This window comes from Bos grunniens, chromosome 10 (genome assembly GCF_055505025.1).
Source record: "Bos grunniens cultivar Pamir isolate PY7600 chromosome 10, Bosgru_T2T1.0, whole genome shotgun sequence".
Lineage (NCBI taxonomy): Eukaryota > Metazoa > Chordata > Mammalia > Artiodactyla > Bovidae > Bos > Bos grunniens.
The window spans coordinates 94,361,142-94,384,872 of record NC_141174.1 but is presented as its reverse complement, the minus strand read 5'-3'; the positions used below and the strand labels follow the sequence as shown (position 1 = coordinate 94,384,872).

General features: G+C 40.7%; 2 protein-coding genes across 3 annotated transcripts in view; one reads left to right on the top strand and one right to left on the bottom strand.

Annotated features, from left to right (window-relative positions):
* Positions 1–23,731, top strand: part of IQGAP2 (IQ motif containing GTPase activating protein 2) — a 314,063-nt gene that overhangs the window by 218,281 nt on the left and 72,051 nt on the right. For both annotated transcript variants that reach the window (XM_086323182.1, XM_086323183.1), the window contains exons 14-16: positions 13,699–13,789; positions 18,359–18,526; positions 22,863–23,005. In XM_086323182.1, the coding sequence (XP_086179308.1) occupies positions 13,699–13,789; positions 18,359–18,526; positions 22,863–23,005 (402 nt within the window). The remainder of the gene's footprint in view (positions 1–13,698; positions 13,790–18,358; positions 18,527–22,862; positions 23,006–23,731) is intronic.
* On the bottom strand, positions 1,692–9,482 carry F2RL2 (coagulation factor II thrombin receptor like 2). The gene is made up of 2 exons (XM_086323184.1): positions 9,241–9,482; positions 1,692–4,330 (listed from the first exon to the last, which is right to left on the bottom strand). Exons 1-2 carry the CDS (start codon positions 9,302–9,304, stop codon positions 3,261–3,263), a joined length of 1,134 nt encoding a protein of 377 aa, XP_086179310.1. The 5' UTR covers positions 9,305–9,482; the 3' UTR covers positions 1,692–3,260.

Genomic DNA, 23,731 nt, shown 5'->3' with positions numbered 1-23,731 from the left:
TGAGACTGACTCCACAAACCTTTATAGGCAAGCAGTGGATGTCCGCTCCTGAGCACCCCAAGCTCAGGACTTTAGGTCAAGGTACAATTCCACAGCACCTCTTCAGAGCACTCAGAAGCCCCCCCGGTGTCTGCGCGCCACCGCCCCTCTGTGGGGCCTCCCCCTAAGTGTGGAGTGAGAGTCGCTCAGTTGTGTCCGACTCTGTGCAACCCCATGGACTGTACAGTCCGTGGAATTCTCCAGGCCAGAATACTGAAGTGGGTAGCCTTTCCCTTCTCCAGGGGATCTACCCAACCCAGGGACCGAACCCAGGTCTCCCGCATCGTAGACAGATTCTTTACCAGCTGAGCTACCAGGGAAGCCCTCCTAAGTGTGAAAGCGGTGCTCTAATAGTGTAATTAGAGCCCTGAATATGAGCCTAGGAATCTGAGCTAGAGCCCAGGCATTAAACCACTATTGACCTATAAAATTAGAAGCTTGAACTACAATATATTGCCATTAACTGAAAGATTAAAGGGCTTCACTGGTGGCTCAGATGGTAAAGAGTCTGTCTGCAATGCAGGAGATCCAGGTTCAACCCCTGGGTTGGGAAGATCCCCTGGAAGAAGAAATGGCAACCCACTTCAGTATTCTTGCCTAGAGAATCCCGTGGACAATAGAGCCTCATGGGCTACAGTCCACAGGGTCACAAAGAGTCAGACTGAAGTGACTGAGCACAAGAGATGATGAAATACTAATAGCCCCAAGTGATGAATCTGATTTGGTCAAGTTGCCATCTTTAAATGCATTTCTCTTTCTCTGCTCCTTCATTTTGACACGTTGTTTTCTCAGCACATTCTCTTTCCCTGTGGGAAAAAAAAGGCCTGATTCTGTTATGTAGTGGGGGTCTTTCTTTGTCTTTGAACCTCTGCTGTTTTGATACCTGTAAATTTTCAGTTGTGTTTATGGGGCTGTTTCTGTGCCTTACTTTCCAAAAGTCTAGCCTCGGAAAATAATAGAGGAAAATTACATTACTGGTATTGTCAGTGTGAAGTACAGCTTGTGTCAAAGTATATGGTCACTAAGAGTCCAAATGGATGACATGTTAGTAGAATGCTCAGTTTTATTAAAGACTGAGAACAGTGATGTAAGTTGATGAGAATTCTTGGTCCTCGATAACGGTATTTCAGGTATAACCTTGCATACGCACCAGAGTCCTTCCATTTCTTGAGGGAAAGGCTGGAAGTAGGCCTGGCATATGTTTGCAGAGAGCACACTTTTAGGTCTAGTCACTGGAGGCAGTGAATTGTCAGCTATTTTTAAGTTGAAGCCTTTTCTTGAGAATTTTGGGAAGCATATGAATTATACACCCCAAAAGTTCTCATTTACTGCATAAAAGTTAAGTATGCTTTTAACAAGTGAATAATGTTGAATTTTTTTTTTTCTGTAGGTAAAACTGTATTACAGTTCATTATTTTGCAGTTTGCAGAAAGCAATTTGCAGAAAGCAGTTCCTTCCATTGGGGTTTTTGTCATCTAGAAACTTATTTTAGTTTAGTTTTTCTTTTTTTTTTTTTTTTGCTTGCTTTAGTGTTCACCTTATTTTTACTCTTCATGTAACCACACAGATACTGTAAATGTTCTTTGTGTGCATTTTTGTATTTTTGTAGTCTTAAGTCCAATGAAATAGGAAACTCTGCGCACTCACAAATCGGCATTTAAAATGTCTTTTATTGTTTTGATGGGCACTACAAAGTGTACAGTCAATGCATGTTCCTACGAATTTGAAAATTCGTCTCACAATCCTTTATGCCCTTAACCACTAACAATCACCTTCTGTCTGATCTCTAAACTGAGGGAAAGATTATCACAAAATATAATTTTCCCATAAAAACTATGTTTAAGGACAAAAATAATGGAGCCATTATTTTAAACTTATAAATGACCTCTTGAATATATTCTTAGCCTTCTTTCTTTTTTTCTTTTTTGATGTGGCCAACCAGAAATAATATGCCCTGTCATATGGAATATCTTGCCTTCTCAGTATGAATTTAATTGACTTTCATGCTGCTTAGATGCCTTGAGATTTTATTATTTCATTCATTCAACCCCAGGATGTGCAAAGCATGGAGCCTTGCCCCACAGACCCTGGGAAGACTTGGGCCTGGCATTATTACTAGAAACTTAGAGAAGGGAGAGGACAAGCCCCTTCTCTACTGCATATGGTACTTAGTAAGTGCTTATGGAATTAACATTTGTATACAAGTGAGCTCTCTAAAGTGCCATAATAAAAATACAAAAAAAGATTTTTGAAGGTTCAGATGAGGAAAATGAACTTCTGGATAGAGAGTCAGGGAAGAGTGGCCCTTTGAGGACTTCAAGAGATGGAAAGAATTAAGGCAAACATGTTAGAAATAGCTTTCCAGTGAGGGGCAGGGGCAGAATGAGGAGAAGTGTGAATTATAGCAAGGGGAGGGGCTCAGCCTGTGCTTACATCCCATGCATGTCTTCTGGTAGATGAAGTTAGCGTCAGTCCTGGATGCTAATCGAAATCTTTATAATTTATTCCAAAGCAGTGAATGGTCAATGGAGGTTTCTGAACTGGGAGATTTGAGTGATGTATTCAAACTGGCATTTGGGGAAGATTAATCATGGCAACCCACTCCAGTATTCTTGCCTGGGAAATCCCGTGGACAGAGGAGTGTGGCAGGCTACGGTTCCTGAGATCACAAAAGAGTCAGACGTGACTTAGTGACTAAACAACAACAAATCTAGCAGTGGCCTGAGAAGTGGAGGACAGGCTGGCAGTGATGAGATTGGTTAGAAGGCAGAGGTGGGCCTGGATAACAGATGTACTGAGAGATACTATGCGCATAGAGTCAGCTGATGAGGCAGCCATCAGCCTGAGAGCTGAAGGAGGCAGAAGAATTAAAAATGACACCAGATACTAAAAACAGATCTTAGCTGCCCCCGCCCCTGCTGCACCCTTGCCCCCTGTTCCATCCTCAACCTTCAAGTCATCTAGAGTAGAAACCTCTTAGAAGTAGGGAAGATGGGTATTTTAAGAGCTTGAAGTACCAGTCGGGCAGATGTATCAGTTACCACGAAGAGAGTAATCTTTTCTCCTGCAATGACACTTTTTTTAAAAAAAAGCTAGAGTGTATGTAATGCTTTATTTTGAAGCAGTGTTTTTTAGAAGCTCAAAAATGGAGCTGGAGAATAGAGCTCTATGCATATGTTACCTCAAGAATGTATCTTTTCACAAATAGCTTTCCTTGTTCTCTAAGATAATTTCACCATTGTAAGGTAAGCAGTAGAGTGATCTGTGATTTTTGACATGAGAAAATAAAGGAATGGATCTAGGCAACTATTCAAGCTACCGAGGCACAAAGCTATGAGATAGACAAAGTATAAGGCATCAGTGTTGCTGTAATAGTAGTTTGCATGGTGAATTATAAGGATAATATTGCTTGGAGCAAAGCAAATGGTAAAAATCACAAAAGTGAGGAGACTCGCCTTAATGTACCACAACCACCTACGATCTTTTGCATTAAGCGTCCAAATGATGGCTGTGTAGCAGTAGATAATGACCAGAAATGGGATTAAGAATCCAAAGAATGCCAAGGAGATGAAGTAGTAGAGCTGGAAGGGCGACGAGGACTCGCATGTGTTGTGGACATCGTGGCAGGTGGTAATGTCTTGCTGGACAAGATAGTACTCCTGCTTCAGAATGAAAAACGGCAGCATGTATAAGAAAACCGTTGTCCACACCAGTCCACATGTGAGCAAGGCGTAGGTGCGCTTGGGCAGTCCCCGGTAAGTGAAAGGATGAACAATGGCTAAGTAGCGGTTGATACTGATGCAGGCGAGGAGCAGAATGGAGCAATACATGTTGCCATAGAAGATGACCGTGGTGGCCCGGCACATGACCTCGCCAAATACCCAGTTGTTCCCATTGAGATGGTAAGCTATTCTAAAGGGCAGTGTAACACAAAACAGAAAGTCTGCAATGGCCAGGTTAGTGTAGAAGATGGTCATACGGATGGTTCTGGTCCTGAAGAGCATCCACAGGGTCACCGCATTGGCCGGCATACCTACTGCAAACACCAGGATGTAGATGGCGGGTATCAATTTGGTACTTAAAGGGCTGCTCAGGTACCCCATGGTAGCATTATTCACATGGAGATTTGAATCAAGTTCTTCAGGGCATTTGATTTTTACAGTTTTGGTGGTTCCTGTCCAGCCTTCTATGGCAGAAAGGGGGAACTCTTCAAAAGAATTTTGGGGAGCTCCACGGAAGGTCTTAATAGACAAGGTTGGCTTTGCCAAGTTGTCTGCATCATATTCCATGCCTGTAATTGAAAAGAAGTATTAACATATGATTCATCACTGAGGGATAGCTATTGTTCAGGAGACAATAAAACTAGATTTCTTATGCTACATAATTTCTGTAATGGTAGAATTTAGGATCCTTTTTATTTTAAACAGTAATTATAGATCAGGTAATCAACAGGAAAGCATTTAATGTATATCATATGCCCCAGCAGCATGCTAACCCATGCAGGAACCCAAACTAGATGACAACTCTTTGTATGTAAGGAAATATAATACTATAAGAGGAAACAAAATAGCACTTGAAACCATTATAGGCTAATGTCATATTGATTATAAACTGTATAGGCATTCAGACAGTATTTAATAGATTTAGGTGTTGGGGCAAAATGTCAAGGAAAAGATGAACATGAACAAAGATGAAGCAAGGTACATAAAGAGGTGGAATTTAATAGAAGAATAAGAATCTGGTAGGTGATGAATGGCCACAGGCATTGTGTAGGCTGACGTGGCATCTGGGAATATCAGATAAGTTGATTTAGCAAATGTTTATTGCATGTTTATATGCCAGTGAAGCACAGTTTTAAATCAATACCATTCCTGTCTTCAATTCTCACACTAATGGAGAAGATGCACAAAAGCACATTCTTATGCAAACAAGGTACATCTGGCAGGTGAAGTTGAAGGAGTAGGTTACAGCCAAATCTCTGAAGGGCCCCTAAACTGTCCTAAGAAATCACGTGCCCATTCACAGATGCTGAGGTTGTATGCAGACAAAACTGTGGACAGAGGGATGGCCACAAGATAGACAGCATGATGGCTCCCCAAAGATTCCTGGAATGCCTGGAACCTGCAAATATGTTACCTTCTGTGGCAAAAGGGACTTTTGTGGATGTGCTTCAGGATTTTGAGATGGAATGAGTACCCTGCATTGGCCAATGGGCCAGGTGTAATCATAAGACTGCTTATAAAAGGGAGAGGCAAGAGGGCCAAAGTTGGAGATCCGGGAAAAGGCTCTGCTGCCAGCTTTGAAGGTCGGAGAAAGAGCCATGAGCCAAGGAATGCATGTGTTTCAAGAGAGCGACTACAGCAAGAAGACAGGCTCTCTGTTGGAGCCTCCCTGCTGACACCTTGTGACCCTTCAGAAATATAATAAATCCTGTGTTTTAATTTTGTGGCAATTCATTACAGTAGTAATAGAAAACTAATATAACCATGATTTGACTTGTGTTTAAGGTCACTTTGATGACAGTGTAGAGAAAAGGCTAAGAGGATAAGAAGTGAGAGGCAAAGGCATCTGATTTGGAGGCTTTGTTGTTGTTCAGTCGCTAAATCGTGTCCGACTCTCTGCGACACCATGGTCTGCAGCACACCAGGCTCTTCGGTCCTTCACTGTCTCCCCAAGTTTGCTCTGGTTCATGTCCATTGAGTGAGTGATTCTATCTAACCACCTCTCAATCCTCTGCCGCCCTCTTCTCCTCCTGCCCTCAGTCTAATCCAGCTTCCGGATCTTTTCCAGTGAGTCAGCTCTTCGTGTCAGGTGAGCAGAGTATTGGCGCTTCAGCTTCAGCATCAACTCCTCCAATGAATATTCAGGGTTGATTTCTTTTAAGATTGAATGGTTTGATCTCCTTGCAATCCAAGAGATTCTCGAGAGTCTTCTGCACACATGGATACTCAGTTGCTTCAGTTGTGTCTGACTCTCTGCGATGCTATGGACTGTAGCCCACCAGGCTTCTCTGTCCCTGGGATTCTCTAGGCAAGAATACTTGAGTGGGTTGGCATGCCCTCCTCCAGGGATCTTCCCAACCCAGGGATCGAACCCACGTCTCTTATGTCTCCTGTATAGCAGGTGGGTTCTTTACCACTAGCACCGCCTGGGAAGCCCCAAGAGTCTCCTCCAGCACCAGAGTTCAAAAGCATCAGTTTTTCAGCGCTAAGCCTTCTTCATGGTCCAACTCTCACATCTGTACATGACTGCTAGAAAAACCATAGCCTTGACTATGTGGACCTTTGTTGACAAAGTGATGTCTTTGCTTTTTAATATGCTGTCTAGATTTGGAGGCTACTGTAATCATTTCAACTCAAGTTGGTGGGTTACAGAGCTGGAGTAATGGCAGTGGAGAGGTGAAGATGAACACATGAGACTCGGTGATGGAGGCTCAAAGGCCCTTAGCATCCGGAGATGGTGCAAGGGAAGCAGGAAGCAAAAATGACTGGGAAGTTTGTCTTCTGGACAACATTGGAGAAGAGGCAGATGGAGCATGGCACAAGGCAGGGGGGCTGAGGGTGCAACACGGGGAGAAGCTAAGATCTCAGTTTTGAATATTCCTGAGTTCAAATTGCTGGTGCAATATTAGAATGAGAATGTGCCGTGACAGGTTAGACTTAAATGTGGAATCCAGAATTTCAGGAGCCCACATGGGACGTATGGGCCTTTTAGTCTGGGTAGAGACAGTACTTTGATTTTGTGTTGAGAAGAAATAATCCAAAGGCAGAATTGAGGGGGAATGCCAGATTTCAAGAGGGGAGGAGACAAAGGAAGAAAAATCAGAAGAGGAAATTGATGATTCAAGAAGTTGGAAATGAAGAAATGAAAAAGAGTATTAAAACGAATTACGTACTACAAATATTTGTCACCTAGGTGGCACATTGATACTAATAATCTTAATTCTTGAGAGAGCAATTTTAAAAACAAAATAAACCTTAACACTCAAACCTGCTTTTCGGTATGTAATTTTCCGTAAATTAATCCTTGACGTGTAGAGACAGTAGATTCTCTCACATTTCTAACGTTACCTTAAAACGGGCTTTTATGCTGAATATAAACTTAATACTTATATCGATTTAAAATGCCTTACTCTGCCAGTTACCTCTTTTCGCATGAGCTCTGAATTCCTACATGTTGAATCCTGGAGGTTCGTTAGTGTTTAGCAACCTGGCTCTCCTTCAAAGCCGGTTTCTATTCCGGCTTTAATCTCTACCAGTTCACCCTCGGGTGAAGTTGAAGTCTCCCTCATAACCTTGAGATCACAAAAACTGAATTCGGGGCGTAAGCAGAGGGTGTCCTTGGAAGAAAGATTAAAGGAAAGAAAAATTGGGGAAGTGGCTCTCTTCGATGCCTGTGTGTAGAGGTGTGCCACTTGAGTACAGCCACTCAAATCCTTCTGCTCACTTGAGCATTTTGGAAAATTCTCGCATCTGACATCACCCGAAGAGAAGGGCCTTTTCAGGCAGGCACAGAGCTGGAAAATGGAGGCTGAAAACATGCTGTACAAGTTACATCCCTTCAAGATATAGTAAGAAAGCCGGTGAAACCCAGTGTGTGTTTGGTTTTGAGAATTCCTGTGATTGAGCAAGACATCATGCCTGAAAACCTGCTCAACAGTGACGCTGTCAACAAGCCTTGATTCCATTTCCATGAGAATTCTGGCTCTGATCCAGCTCAAAGCAGTCTTTTACTCCTTAGAGCCTGGTTTTCCTTAAGAACGAATGCTTGTTAAATTATGCGTGTATTTTTTTTTTCATTTACTTGAGTGTTTTATACAGGTTCATCTGACGTGATGTCCCTGAAATGTGTTTCAACCTGAGAAAAGGCTTTGGAGAGGGACTGACCCACAGGGAAGAGACTTCAGCCACTAAACGGGCGGGGGGGGCTCTTCCTCTCCATTTCTCCCCAACCCCTATTGACGAAAGCAAATTCACTGCCTTTCACTTTGCCGCCTTTTATTTTTTTTATAAAACTTTTTAACTGAAGTATAGTTAATATACAGTGTTGTGTCAGTTTCAAGTGTATACTAAAGTGATTCCATTTTATGCATATCAGTATGTAATATATATATATATTCTCTTTCCGATTCTTTTCCCTTAAGGTTATTATAAGATACTGAGTATAGTTGCTTGTGCTATACAGTAGGTCCTTGTTGCTTGTTGTTTACCTGTTTTATATATAACGTATATATGTCAATCTCAAATCCTAATTTATCTCCCCTACCTCATGATCTCCTTACCTTGTCACCCTTTAAATTCCCCCCTTTTCACGTCCAGCAAACCCCACCAGCACCTTGAAGGAACCACCTCTGCAAGCTTCTTTTCTTTTGCTCTTCTGCTTGATTTTGGTTCATCCGCTCCCAGAAAGAGCACTCACTCACTGTAACTCCCACACGAGCAACTGCTCTCCACTGATTCTCTCAACACTGTCCTAAGACCACCTCAGGAATTCCAGCTGTCAGTGTAGGTCGCATTCCTTTATAGAGCCTTGGAGTTTTTTTGTATAATTTTTATTTTCCCTGTTCACTGTCATTTACTCCCATCAGCTCTCTGGCTCCTAAAATGTTCCCTGGAGAATGGAACCCCGACAGTAAGGAGGTTGTGGATACCCCTGTCCCAGATTGATCTAGAGCAAGCAGGAAGTTACAGGCTAACATTGTACTGAGTGAAACAGAAAACACATACTTCTTTTGGGAAATACTAATTGATGAGCATCAGTGAGTATTGAAAGCAGACCAACCACTCTGTCTTTCGGGGAGTATTCTTATTTTCCTCATTTCCTGGTATTTCCTCATACCAGGAGCTATTAACGTGGGATTTTTTTAATCTCTTTTTAAAAATGTTAATCTTTGCCATATCCGAGGAAATGCTTAGAAAAACAAAGAAGTTTTAAAGAAAATTGTTTCTTGATTTAATTGTAGAGCTCTCCTGTCTTGACTGTGCCACAAATTTTTAAATACGAGCAGAGAACAGTCTTGGACAAGATGGGAACAGTGAACAAATTACATCTCTTCACGTCCATGATTCCCCCTTTTAATAACTGAGATTCCACTCTGCCTTTGGGGGTGCAGTTTGTGTGAAATGTAAAAGAGATTAGATTCGGTTGACTCTTGGGACACAAAGTAGCAATCCCACCCGACACCATAAGAAAAGAGCTTACCGCTTTGACAGGAAGCAGGCGACAGAAGCAGTGCTCCAACGGCTGCAAAGATGACGGCTCTCATCTTGATCAGAGCCACCTCTCTCAAATGTGCAAGATTGTGGGGGCGTGGGTTTCACCTCGGCTCCATGTGCCGGCACCCTGGTTCTCTCTGTAGAACGGGGTTCTGCTGTGCTCTGTGGACAGGAAGCCCGCCCGGGTCCTCTGCAGGGAAAGGGTGTGACAGCATTCGTGCATGACTCAGGCTGAGCCTCTGAGTGTGCTCCTTATCCGTGGAGAAAGTTGTGTAACTCCTCCCACTGCTCACAGGCCCTTCTGGGCAGAAGCTGTAGTTCCTACTCCGTGTGTTTATGTGCATGGAATGAACGCAGATAAGGGCAGTCCTTAACAGAGGTGAGCTGGAAACAGATGCTTAGCAGCAGTTAAATTTAAATCTGTTCCTTATCTCATTTTTACCCACTTTAAAAATAAGGTTCCAGGGTGCCATTTCTACCTAGTAACTGAGCTGTCAGAAATTATCCTTTTCCTTTTCCTTTCAGCTATTTCAAATCTTGTTAGATTCATTATGTGATTGTAAACTAAATGAATCACGGAAAGCAAGGTGATTTTTTTTTTTTAAGACATTAAAGTTGTTCTAAGCGCTTGATTACTTTGAAAATTCTCCTTCAGTGTCACATCAGTCTGAATTCGTCATCAGTGCTTGGCCAAAGCTTGGTTTCATTGTGTTTTGTTTTGCCATAGGTCATCATATTCTGAGCCATTCAATAATTCTATAGGGTCAGATAAGTAGGGATCCCCCCAAAAGAACACTATTTGTTTAAACTAAAATCATAGCACATTAAGATGCAGAGGACTCCCTTTATCCAACGAGTATTGGTGAGCAGGTTTACAATAAGCTTTTTTTTCTCAACTGTTGTAAAATATACATAGCATAAAATTTGCCATCTTAACCACTGTTAAGTGAACAACTCAGTAATGTTAAGCACATTCATATTATTGTTTCACATATAAGCTTTTATGTGTAGTTATATTCTGGAGGATATAATTTAATATGTAGTTAAAGAAACTGCATTATAACAAAGTTTCGTACAGTTAACAGCACTTAAACACTACAGACAGCCCAATAGCTTGTTGCCTATAAAAATGCAGCAAGAATCAGAAAATGCAAATTTCATGAGACTTAAGGATAAAGAAATAAGGTGGTAGGAAACTGATATGTGTGAACTTTTCACATCTTATCACACCAAGAGCTTTACAATCAAAAGTCAGTGTTTAACAGTACTCTTGCCTGGAAAATCCCATGGACGGAGGAGCCTGGTAGGCTGCAGTCCCTGGGGTCGCTAAGAGTCGGACACGACTGAGCAACTTCGCTTTCACTTTTCTCTTTCATGCATTGGAGAAGGAAATGGCAACCCACTCCAGTATTCTTGCCTGGAGAATCCCAGGGACAGGGGAGCCTGGTGGGCTGCCGTCTATGGGGTTGCACAGAGTCGGACATGACTGAAGCGACTTAGCATGGCATAGCATAGCATACCATGTGTGAAATAGATCGCCACACCAGGTTCGACGCATGAGGCAGGGTGCTCAGGGCTGGTGCACTGGGATGACCCTGAGGGATGGGATGGGGAGGGCTGTGGGAGGGGCGTTCAGGATGGGTGACACATGTACACCCATGGCTGATTCATGTCAGTGTATGGCAAAAACCACTACAATATTGTAAAGTAATTAGCCTCCAGTTAAAATAAATAAATTAATTTTTCTTAAAAGTCAGTTCTTAATACTTCAGCCAAATAATATACAATTACCTGGTAACACAGTACAAACTGAGGTAGATTTTAAATTATTTACAATTTTCTAGGAATCCTCTAAATTCAGGAATTTATTACTTGATTTTCGGATGGCCTACTTTCTCTTGACTTAATCCATCTGTAACTCGTATATTGAACCTGGCTTTTTAGCTGGAAGTAGAGACTTGAACAGGCTTCCCTGTTAGCTCATTTGGTAAAGAATCCACCTGCAATGCAGGAGACCCCAGTTCAATTCCCGAGTCAGGAAGATCCCCTGGAGAAGGGATAGGCTACCCGCTCAGTTTTCTTGGTTTCCCTGGTGGCTCAGATGGTAAAGAATCCGCCTGCAATGTGGGAGACCTGGGTTCGATCCCTGGGTTGGGAAGATCCCCTGGAGGAGGCATGGCAACCCACGCTAGTATTCTTGCCTGGAGAATCCCCATGGACAGAGGAGCCTGGCAGGCTACAGTCCATGGGGTCACAAAGAGTCAGACACGACTGAGCGACTAAGCACAGCACAGAGACTTGGCCATCCTATAAATGCCCTGTTTCCAGTCTTCCAGTGATCAATTGAAAGGAAGACCTTACACTGGTAGGCTTCAGTTTTTACTCTTGGCTTTGCCTTTAACTCTAGCAACCCTTTGCTGCAGTGGGTCATGATTTAAACTGTTGACTTAAATTATTTTGATTTGCAAAGTCTCTCGGGTTTAGCTTATAAAACTAATACCTTCAGCTTTGAAGTAGATTGTAACTTTCTTCTCATCTGAATAACAGTTTGTATGGTGCATCTTCTACAGAGGTTAAGTTATGAAGAAATTTGGTAAATACCCTTCAGAGAAAAAAAAAATCTGAAAAAGACAGAAATGAACTTGTGTGGAGCTTAGTTTTTAGGCTGTACCTGGGGGAGTGGTTGGGTTCTCTTTGGCTTAGAAGCAGAGGAAAAATACTTTCTGTTCCCCTGTCCCTTCACCCTCTTCCAGGTCTCAACTTCCCGTCTTGCTTCCTGTTTGAACCTTCCACATCCTTTCTCCCAAAAGATGGAAAATCTTATTAGCTGGTGATTCCCACGTGGCAGATCCAACTAGAGGTGATTGTAGAAGCAGGAACCAAGCCTTCATCCATGGTCTTCTTTAATCTGGTGGTTACAGGATGAAATAACAGATATTTTGTCTCATTTTCAGAGCCCTCTCCCATGTACCATCTCTTATTAGGCTCTGAGGGAGATAGAGTTGAAGCCTACCAAAGATGCTGGTGCATGTTATTTCTCCTTCCTGCCCCCTATCCTTCTTGAGTCCTAAATGATGGAGCTGCGTCTGCCTGGCTCCAAAGAACCACCCTCTGTTCATCACAGTCTTTCTTTAGTCTATCGCACAAGTAGGCAGATATTCCCAGGTTTTTAAAATGAAGTGTCTCATCTTCTCTAAAATACTTAATTTCTACCAATAACAAAATTGTAATCTTAGACAAGTTTATATGAAATGCAGTTGCTATCTGGAAGCCCTCTTTAATTACACTGTATGCTGGCACTGCCTTTGGAGTAAAATCAGAATCATCCCTTAAAGTAAAAATGAGTAAAGGTAACTCGGTACCTTTCTACTGCTGCTTCCACTTCCTTTCTGAAGCTGTCCTTAACGACTTGGTCTTTTCTCCCCCTGCATCTCAACACTCCTAATACAAATTCATCTCTTCTTGGCTATTTCTAAACTTATCTATCGTTAATATTGCTCTGATCACATTGTATCATAGTTTTTTATTTTTCATTATGGCTGATTACAGGATATTAAATGCAGTTTCCTGTGCTATACAGTAGGGCCTTGCTGTTGATCCCGTAATTATAATTTTTGATGCACCTGGCTCTTCTGCTAAACCATTAGCGCCTTGAGGGCCATCACCATGTTTCTATTTGAATACGTTTGTTCTTATTTTTGCCACTGTGTCTGATAAAATCCACACATCATTTTTTCCCACAAATTGAAAGTGTTCTGTGGCCCCCTGAGCCACCTTGGGAGCCGTAGTTGCTGAGTGATTGGGGGAGAGAATATTTGATTGACCAGGGTAGTCAGAGAAGGCTTTTTTGGAAGAGGTGGCATTTAAATTAAGGCCTGAATGATAGGAAAAAACCAACAGCCACACACCTGGGGTAGAGCGATGGGCTCTGAAGGAGGCTGGTGTGAAGGTCAGGAACAGTGAGTAGATAAGGGGGAGATAAAAACAGAGGGATGAGCAGGGCCAGACCCTTAGATGCCCACAGTCTGTGGGAAGGGAGTGTTGTTTCCTTCAAACTGCTGGAGAGAACCTCTGAAGGAGTTTCGCAGGGGAATGATGTGATGAGATGTCCTTTTGGGGAGGGGTCATCGGGTTCTCTGTAGGGGGCCACTGGGGTTGAAGCTGACATGGAAACAACAAAAGCAAATAGGAGATGGATGCAGCTGTCAAGGGAGCGATGATGGAGCGGGGTGGACTGGACTAAAGGGGTGGTTGTGCAGAGGGGAAAAGTGGCCCCATTTGGAGTCTGTGTCATCCATGGCGTGTACGGCGTGTGACCATGCTGGGTTGTTGCTAAATAAGAGTTTGTGGAAATTTTAAGAAAGTGGCTCCTGAAAAAGCATTGTTGATTCTGTTTCATCATCATTCACTGTTTTTTTCTTTTATTCTGTGACCACATTCTCAGGACCCTCAAAGTGCTTCCAAAATTCTTTGGCTGGATGAGATACAGCATGCCGTCAACGAGGCCAACAAGGACATAAACAAAGCAAAGCAATGTAAGCCCCCGCCGCCTCCTGCTGCCGCAGCTTTGTGCTTGCGTCTGGCTATCCCCCGAACTTCTGTTTTAATTCCTAATTTTTTTTAAGTGTGCCATTTTTAATTTCTGAAAAGATATGAACTCTCACCTATTTTAATTCTTGAATTCATATTTATACAAAAATAAGGTTGGTCAGTTGCACTGGTTTTTGCAATTAAGTACTATTTCCAGCAAAATCTGAAGTTGTAGCTGAACCAAGTCCAGAAAGCAGAAAATAATTTCTCAACTCTTAAACTTATAGTATAATCAAGTCCTTTTTTATCTTAATCCTTAGGAAGCTAGACCATCCTGCTTTGCATTGTAATAGCATTTTTCAAAGAAACAGAACTATGTATTTTTTTTTCCTGTGGAAAAAAAAATTACATATGTAGCCATGCAGTTTTCTCTGGAAAGCAAGTATCTAGTACTGTCTATCTCTACATGCATTTATATGGAAAAATAAAGAGAGATTTCATTTTAGAAGTAGGCTCATGTAATTGTGGAGAGGCTGGAAAGTCCAAAATTTGTCAGGCTGTCTGGCAGAGGCCAAGGGACAGCACTTAATCACCAAAGACAAGTGGCTGTGGTTAGTAGAATGTTAATAGATAGCAGAATCAAAGCAATAATTCGGAAACTCTGACGCAGAGACCTATGGAATTTGCTAATTGGTTGCGGTACTCCTAGAAGCGAAACAGACAGTCTATTGAACTCTGGCTCGGCTTGTACAAGTGGACGAAGAGTTCTGGGTCAGGTCAGTGGGGTAGAACTTGAATCATAGACAGAAAGCCATGGTCCCTCCATCAGTTCCCGCACTTGAGCCATTTATAGACCCAGAAGCCCTTGAAAGAAGGAGGGACTGCGTTCCCTTGGGAAAGGAACCTGCCACGTTACCAACACGTTACACCCTGCTGTGGTGACTGTGCTGCAAGGAAGGACACAGTCAGACTCTGCAGAGATTACCGGACACTGGCTCTGAACTGACCCAAATTCAGGAGACCTGAGACTGCACTGTGGTCCGCCAATCGGGATGGGCTTATGGAGGTCAGATGATCAGTGGAGTGTTGCTTGGGTTCGTCTCACAGTGGGTTTAGTGGGTGCTGAAACCCACCCGCTAGGGTTATTTCCCCAAGTCCAAAATGCGTAATTGGAATAGACATACTTAGCAATTACCAGACCCCCACTTTGGCTCTCAAATAATTGTTTGTGTTTTTTTTAAGCATCTATTTTCTTAAAGGATAATAAGAAAACTCACATGGCGATCGGGGTGATAAGCTAACACTCTCCATGTATAAATAACCTATGTAAATTAAAATAAGATTCCTAAAATTGTAGTTCATTAACCTGTCCATTCATGACATAATTAGAATCTATCCTGTTGTATCAGGTCGTAGAAGGCTTTTGAGATGCCTAGTCTTGCTCCAGAAGATACGCTTTGAAACGTCGCAGGCATTTGTGAGGAACATCTGGATTTTATTTCCTTAGCCTGAAAAATATGTGTATTTCTCCAACCTGAACTCTTACATCCTTAGGATCTTTGAAGTCTCTCCGTTCAAACATTCTAATCCTTAAGAAAAAAATAAAATTAAGCTGTGTACACAAGAGATTTAAATTTATGTATTAAACTGAAGGCATCCGTAGTTTGAAAAATACACTTTTAAGAAATTATATTGTCATCAAGGCACTCAAATAGACTAAAAAGCTTATAGTTTTTCTCCTAGAGATCAAACCAGTTTAAAAGTTATTTTGTTCCTGTTTTTTATGTTGTTCTTAAACTTGGCTTACAAATGTTAAGTCGATCCTCTTGAGACTCACAGTTCTGTTTACTGTGAATGTAAGAGATTTTCTCAAATGTGTGAGATTTGTGTGCTCCACACTTGCACATTTAAAATCCTTTCTTCTACTTCCATCCTGTTCCTTAAGAGTTGATATAGTGTCTTCTATGATTTATAACAACAAAAAGATGTTCTAAAGATAAAACTGCCTATATTCTTACACTGAGATGAGAATTTTCCAGTGTTTTCAACAAGGAATTTAATCTTACTTTTAAAAGCATTTTTCATCCTTTGTATGAAGACTTGAAAACAAATTCAGGTCACATGTTGCAATTATCAAACCCACTCCCAGATCATTTGTTGGCCCGTATGTTTGACCACAGGCAGATTTGAAAGGGCAGGGTAACTCAAGACTCCCTGCTTTTGGCCCGATGTCCATTTTCACTGGAGCATCTTGCTTTCTTCAAGTAGATTTGTCTCTACTTTTGACTCCTTAAAGCAATGTCGTTCAGCCGTTACCCATGATTGTACCCTAAGGAGTCTTTCTAGACTTTCTTCCCCCATGGTGCTCCTTACCATGAAATTTCAGTACCACTAATATATACCTGCTTATGTGCCACATGTAGATATGTGCTTTTATATATAAACTTCTGTGGTTTTTATGTTTTACTTTCTCTTCCTAAGAAGCAATTTTTACCCTCCTGGGGGTTATATCACCTGTTTTGAGAATGCATGCCTTAGAGAAGCCCTTCTGGCATATGGATTAAGACATAAATATATTTTTGGATCTTAGGAGGTTTGGAGGAGGTTTCTTCATTTGTTCCATAGCAGAAACATACCTGACTTTCTGGATATCGTTTATGTGTCATTCTAAGCTCTCTGGAACTTAATTGCAACCTGTAGCTTAAGAAAAAAAGCGGTCAAAATAGCTGTCTCAAAGCCTGAGCACAGAACTAATTTTTGTCAACTCAGTGGAGACCTCGTGGACAGCTTCTCTGAGTCTGTTTCTTCTTATCTTAGGCATAAGGCTTACCTGTTGGTTATGTCTCTACCCAACTCAGAAGCTATGATTTACCAAGAAGTTAGGTGCTTTGGCTGCGCTATGGAGGCATTCAGACAGGAACAAGAAGTGATAATTGACAGTGGTGTTAGAGGAAAATTAAGAAGAGGAGGAGTTTGGGAGCATTTATTGCAGGAGCAAAGTAGCCCAACACCTCCATAGTCTTTGAAAATATCACATTATCACACAATATAATTTTGATGCCATAAAGAATTCTTCTGGCAGCTCTCAGCAAACATTAAGCACCAAAAATGTACTAGGGACTGTGGGTAAAATGATGAGCAAGTCTGAGCAGGACTGTTTTATCAGATTTTTCCCCAGGGCTTTAGTTTTCATGGAGCAGGATTCTGTTAAGATGAAGCTTGGTACCTGAAGGAGTCAGCTTCAGTCATCTAGAAGATTAACCCATGGACCCACTGCTTGTACATCAGCACATGTACTTGAAATGTGAAAGAATATGAAAGAAATGTATGCCTTCGTAACACCCATCTTTTAAGGCAAATAGCATTTCACTGGGTTTGATAAAACTTTTTGATGTAATTCATGTGAGGATCCTTTGTCATTTCCTTGTTCTTTCCTCTTCTCTGAGACCACAGACTTCTCAAACACCAGGACTGCCTTTTGCTCCTACTAAGCAGCTTCCCCATTCCCCTGAACTTCTGTATCTGAAAGGACCCACCACTGTAGCTTTTGTTCAGCAACAACTGGAGTTGGCCACCGGAAGTCTTTACCCTTTGAGTGCTCCTCCAGATTGCATGATTGGACTCGTAGGTGTCAAAAGTCAGACTGTTTTTCCTAGCACATCAGCCTTCACAGTTCTGTGCACATCTGAATGAAATTTGATGACAGTAGTACATATACCATTTAGCATTTGTATGGCAGAGTTTGACATGTCTGTTTAAAAAGAAAGGAAAAAAAATCTTTCTCCTCTCTCTTCATCACGATGTTGTTTCATCTATAAAGTATTTTAACCTGGTTTCTTCCATCTTTTTGTTCTGCCTTTCTAACCCTGTACATTTACAGGTTGTGAAGACAGTAGGTCCATTGGTGGGGCCAGAATATTCTTGCCTAAACTAGATGGTAAAGAATTCACCACGTTATCTTTCTTTATCTTTCAACCAAGAGTCGAATGTGGTTTTGTTTGTGGGGAGAGGCAGACATTTGAAATGGGATCACGTGCTTTCTAGGTCTAAATTGGCTCCAGAATTAAGTTTCTGGGCTCCACTGCACATATCTACCAGCTGTGCCCGTTGCCTTTCTAAAACAGTCATTCAGGTTGCTAAGGACAATCTTGAAAGTATACTTGTGCTGTACCAGAGAATGTCAGGATTTCTGTGGCTTAGATACCGTTTCACTTATTCTAGTGAATAATACATGTTTTCATAAAGCTTGTTCTCAAATACTGATTAATGACCCGCATAAGGGCTGCATATCTACTGTCAACATATGTCCACCCTGTTTCACAGATCACCGCAGTGGGCAGAACCTAGTGCCTTGAGATCACGCAGGAGTAATGAGGAAATACTGCTCCTGTGGATTTTATTCCTCTTACAACCTGAACAGTTGATGACTATCTTGAGTGTGTGCAGTATATTCTCTCAAAGGGTAAACAGGTTTAATACCAATGCATTCCTAAAAGGTTGACTTATATCTTTGCATGCCTCTAGGGTGAGTAGAAGATAATTATTAACAGAAACATTTCTTTTTCATTACCCAGGGGTTACACTGGTCGTTGATGTTAATCAGTTTTTGGAGAAGGAGAAGCAAAGTGATATTTTGTCTGTTTTGAAGCCTGCCATTGGTAATGCAAATGACGTAATCCCTGAATGTGCTGACAGGTACCATGATGCCCTGGCAAAAGCAAAAGAGCAAAAATCTAGAAGTGGTAAGCTTCTTCATTGTTTAGCACAAATTAAATAGCACTTTGAATATGATGACTTCTGTGGTATTGTGTTATCTTAGTTTTGAGACAAATAATCACTTTCAAATGAATATTTCTGAATGTTTGTCATCTCTTGCAAGGAAATTTTTTAGTGTTTCTTTTCCTTTTTTGTCTTTTGGAAATCTGTGATTAACTTGGTGGCTGTGGTGGGTGCCATATACTTGAGAAAATATAGTATTAAAAGGAGATTTTGCTTCCTATCAGTTTTGCCATTGAGCCATCCTTCTAGTGGTACAAACTGATTTTTACACTAATATATCTCTCCATCCTTTTTGAAACAAATGATATTGTACACTTACTAATGTACATTAATACATTATTAAGTAGAAGTAAAGAGTAATCTTGAAAGTATAAAATGAAATGCAGCAAATTGGTCTCTATTAACCTTGGCATATACTTATGCCTATTCAATCCATGAAATGTTAGCTCTGGAAACTGTTTTAGATCATGAGTTTAGGACTCATTTTTCAGGTTCAGAAAATCACGTTGATGGCATTTTGGACAGAGGGAGAAAATGACAAGCCCAATGAGACTAGTTTTTGGCAGAGAGAGCCCATCGTCTCTTCAGCGTGATAGATTTTTGCTGAGCACTTTCTGTGTCCCGCTGTCGAGGATTAAGGTGTCTCCTGACTCAGGCTGATGTTTATTTGTACCACATGTACATAGTACTTCTCATCTTTAGAAAATTGCTTTGACAATATATAGCCTTATAAATGGAACTTGAGGGGAAAAAAAACAAAACTTTTTTAAATTCGCTAGAAGTCTGTCCAGAACTACCCTATGGACTTATAATTAGCCTGATGTATTTCTAACTTGGGAATTCTACCCTCTGATTCTGAACATTTTCTGATAATGAAATGAGAATAGGGCTACTGGCCATCCACTCTTACTTGCTGTCTGATCACCCTTGAGCCTCTCTCTGCTCCCTTCACATCTCTTCATCAGTTTCTATAGTGCCCCTACCTCATCGTTTATGAGGAAAGACTTGCACAACTGTATTTATGCAAGGGGTGATTTTCTTAGAGATGACTCATCATAATTTCAAATCCTTGGCCCAAACTTAGCTTTATCTTCTCTTCCCTAAGCTTGCCTACTCCTTTTCCCAACTGCCATGTTCTGATCAGCAGAGAAAAAAAAATGGTCCCCAGATAGCCAATTTAGAAACCTAGGAAATACCTTAGATTCATTTTTTCTGGAAAAAAAGGAGTTGGGACTTTTTAGAGATTATACTGAAGCCATAGATGGATTTGAGGCATATGCCATCCAACACTAAGTCTTCTGATCCATGTACCATGGTATGTCTTTGCTTTTAATTAGGTCTTTAATTCTTTCAACAATGTTTTGTAGTATTCAGTGTATAGGGCTTGCATCACTTTATTTGAATTTATTCCTACCATATTTTATTATTTTTGATGTCATTGTAAATATTAATTTCATTTTGGGGTTGTTTGTTGCTAACATATAGAAATACAATTAATTTTTTTATTGAGATATAATTCACATACCATAAAATTTACTCTTTTAAAGTGTGCAATTCAGAAGTTTTTATTATACTCCCAGACTTGTATAGCTAACACCACTAGTTAATTCCAGAATATTTTTCTTATAATAAATGGAGCCCATTACCCATTAGCCATTGCTCCCCACCCCCAACTTTCAGCCCCAGACAATCACTAATATACTTTCTGTCTCTCTAATTTTTCCTATTCTGGACATTTCATATAAATGAAAATCATACTGTGTCTGACTTCATGTAGCATAATGTCTTCAAAGTTCATTCATGTTGTAGCATGTATCAGCTCCTCATTTCTTTTATGGCTGATAATATTCTGTTGTATGAATATGCCACATTTGTTTATTCATTCATCAGTGGATAGAATTGGGATTTTTTCCTCCAGTTTTGGCTATCCTAAGTAATACTTATGTGAACATTTGTATGCAAGCTTTTATGTGGACATATTTTCATAAAATTTATTTTTGATGTTGATTTTGTATCCTGAAACCTTTATTCTAATAGCTTTTAAGATTCCTCAGGCTGCCACCTATTTTTATAAATAAAGTTTTATTGCAATCCAGCCACAGTCATCAATTTGTATGCTATTGTCTCTGGCTGCCTTCATGATACAGTAAGAGTCAAGAAGTTGTATGAGAGACCTGTAACACACAAGATGGAAATTACTCTCTGGCCCTTTATAGAAAAAGATTACCAACCTCTGTTCTCAGAGGAAGAGGACAAGCTTTCTAGGGAATTAAAGACTAACTTTCATTTTCAATAGAGCTGTGAACATTGTTTGAGTGTGTGAACAGGATGATTTATTCTTAACTCTTTCACCTCTGGTTCTAGGCTGTCTGTTTTTCCCCAGACTATAGTGTTCACTCTTGCATAGATCACTTAGCCTTAGAGCTCAGTTTAGGTCTTATATAGGTATGATTTTGTCTGGAAGGCATCTAGAAAACATGTTTCCATATAGAATGCACATCACCTCTTAACTCACTGTAATCTTTCTCTGTTGTGCTTCCTTAAAGGCCCGTAATTAGTCTTTTCCCTCAGTTAACAAACCAACTATGTGCATGTATGCTAAGTCGCTTCAGTCATGTCTGACTCATTGCGACCCTGTGGACTATAGCCCACCAGGCTTCTCTGTCCATGGGATTCTCCAGGCAAGAACACTGGAGTGCGTTTCCATGCCCTCCTTCAGGGGATCTTCCCAACCCAGGGGTCAAACCCAGTTCTCTTACATCTCCTGCATTGGCAGGCAGGTTCTTGACCACTCGTGCCACCTGGGAAGCCCCAGCAAACCAGCTCTACTTCTTAGGAAAAATCCTTGAACCCTGTTCTGGTGATGTCCTCCTCAGCCTTTGACCTGACTCTAAACTCATACTTGATGTGAAAATTATAGAAGTCTCCTTTTCTATTATTCACTGACATCCCAACCCAAATAAAGCTTTACAGTGCCAATGTGATTCACTTTTAACCAACTAAGAACTTTTTACTTCTCAGTTCTTATGAAAATAAAAGATATCTTTTCCCCCATTTTTATTTGATTTCCTTCCTTCCCACTGAAAGAGTTGCGTTAAAAAGTGTCCAATCTTCTGAAAACATTTGTGAATCTGGTACCTGTTGGTGATTGAAAATATATAATGATTACTTGTGATCATCCATATTTGACTGTACAATATATTTTCTAGTAAACCAGCATTTCTAAACAGATAATGGTTGTCTGATTGGCCATTTGAAGAGCTATGTATCTCTCTGTGGATCTGGGCATCCACAGAACAGTTGACAGGCATTAAAAAACCAATTGAAGAATCAACACACTTTAAAGGGCCTTAAAGTTATCTTTGCTTAGTTATTTGAATCCATTTAAATATTCTTTGAGGAAATTCACTAGGACTATGATTTACCTATAAAGGCAATTAGTCTAGTGCTCACTTGACAGCAGTTGGCTTAGCTTGCTCTGAAATTTTTATTTTTATTGTTTTTAGCTCTCTGTTCTGAGACAATCGTAACCATTCAACAAAATTAATAGATTGCTAAATCTATTTTGTTGATTGCAAATAGATTGCATTATTCTTGACCAGTTTAAGCCATGACTGCCATAGATGTTTTTTTCCCCTAGTATTCTCTCCCTGAGAAAATTAAGTCCATTTAACATTTTTTTCCTCCTGGTTTTGTGTGGTTTTGTAGAACAAGATGAGTCAGAGCAATCAGGAATTTTCCTTTTCCCTTCTTAGTGACCTCAGTGGTTATGTATGCCGTTTTGTGCTTTGAATAAAGTTGTCTGCAAAGACGAGTCACTTCTGCTTTGGTTTAAGGCAAATCATTAAATAATGGGTCCTCCTTAAATAGTGGGTCACAGCCCTCGTAGGCCACCCCTTTTCAAAGAAGTTGCTGGAAGACATTCTAAACAAAGAGGATTCTTCCTCATTGGTCTCCCCGTCTACTTGTGGTGCTATTCACATCTACCTGGTGTTTCTCTCCTTGTTTACTTTTCCTTCTTGCTGGCCATGTGTGACTCCTTTAATCCTCATGAGAAATTTGACATGCAGAGCTAACATTAGACGTCACTCTCCTTTTACTTTGGCTTAGTAGGGAGCTGCCACTGAATATACAGAATTCATTCCATTTTAATGACTCATTGCTAATGATTTTAACTTAGATTATCTGAATGCCTGGTGGAAAACACCCTTGTTCAATTATTTTACTTGCTGAAGAAACTACGTTAATCTTAAAAGTTTCCACGTTCCTCTTTAGAATTTAACAAACCTTTTTCTTTAGTGTCTACTGAAGGTTCATGGCTTAAACTCACCCTGCAGGAGAAATATGATTACTACTACAATATTGATTCAAAAGAGAGTTCCTGGGTCACACCTGAACCCTGCTTGCTTAAAGAATCATGGCTCATGGGAAAGGAAATTGAGGTAGGAGTCTGCTGTTTGATGGAAAAATGTACTATATAAAGATAAGTGTGATTGCCTTTCTATTTTAGAATCAAGGGATTGATGGGAAGAACTGATTTATTTGAAGGCTGGATATGGAGTAAAGTCTTCATGAACTGCAGCTAGGTGTGGCTGTATGGTTACTGATTTCTAGAATGTCTTCTGTATGTCAGAGCAGCACCACAGAGCAGCGGGCAGATAAAGCTCTTGCAGATTATATAGGATGGCAGATTACCCTAAGAAATCAATCTTCAGGTTTTCCTTGACACCAGAGCTCAATTAGTGGTAATTCCTTGGTTGTCAATATTCAAGATGTCTTATTTCTTTCCCCCTACCTCAGCCTATAACAGGAAGCAATATTCTTGAAGGAATGTTCACCAAGATTGCTCTGGACTTGAGACCAAAAGTTGGCCCCAGAAGATGTGAAACTTGCTCTGTGATCCAGGCATTTGTAGTGTGTTTAAAAGAAAATACTTCTAATAATTGAATTCCGTCTTGAAAAAATTAGAACTCACACATATAGATCTCATAGAACTGTTCAAATTCTCCAGCAAGAAAGATACTGCAAGATAACGATATTGTGGACAGAATCTCCAGTAGAGTAACTTACTAAAACTCAGAGAAAAAGCTGTAACTTGGGGTTGACAATGCCACAGAAATCCTGAATGACAAGAAGATAGTGAAAAATGTATTCATTTACTCATTTCA

What these genes read in the sequence shown, in the direction of transcription:
- F2RL2 (XM_086323184.1), bottom strand. Translation starts at nt 9,304, where the DNA reads ATGAGAGCCGTCATCTTTGCAGCCGTTGGAGCACTGCTTCTGTCGCCT. An exon ending in GCCTGCTTCCTGTCAAAGCG is followed by an intron (nt 4,331 to 9,240) that starts GTAAGCTCTTTT and finishes TTTCAATTACAG; the next exon opens with GCATGGAATATGATGCAGAC.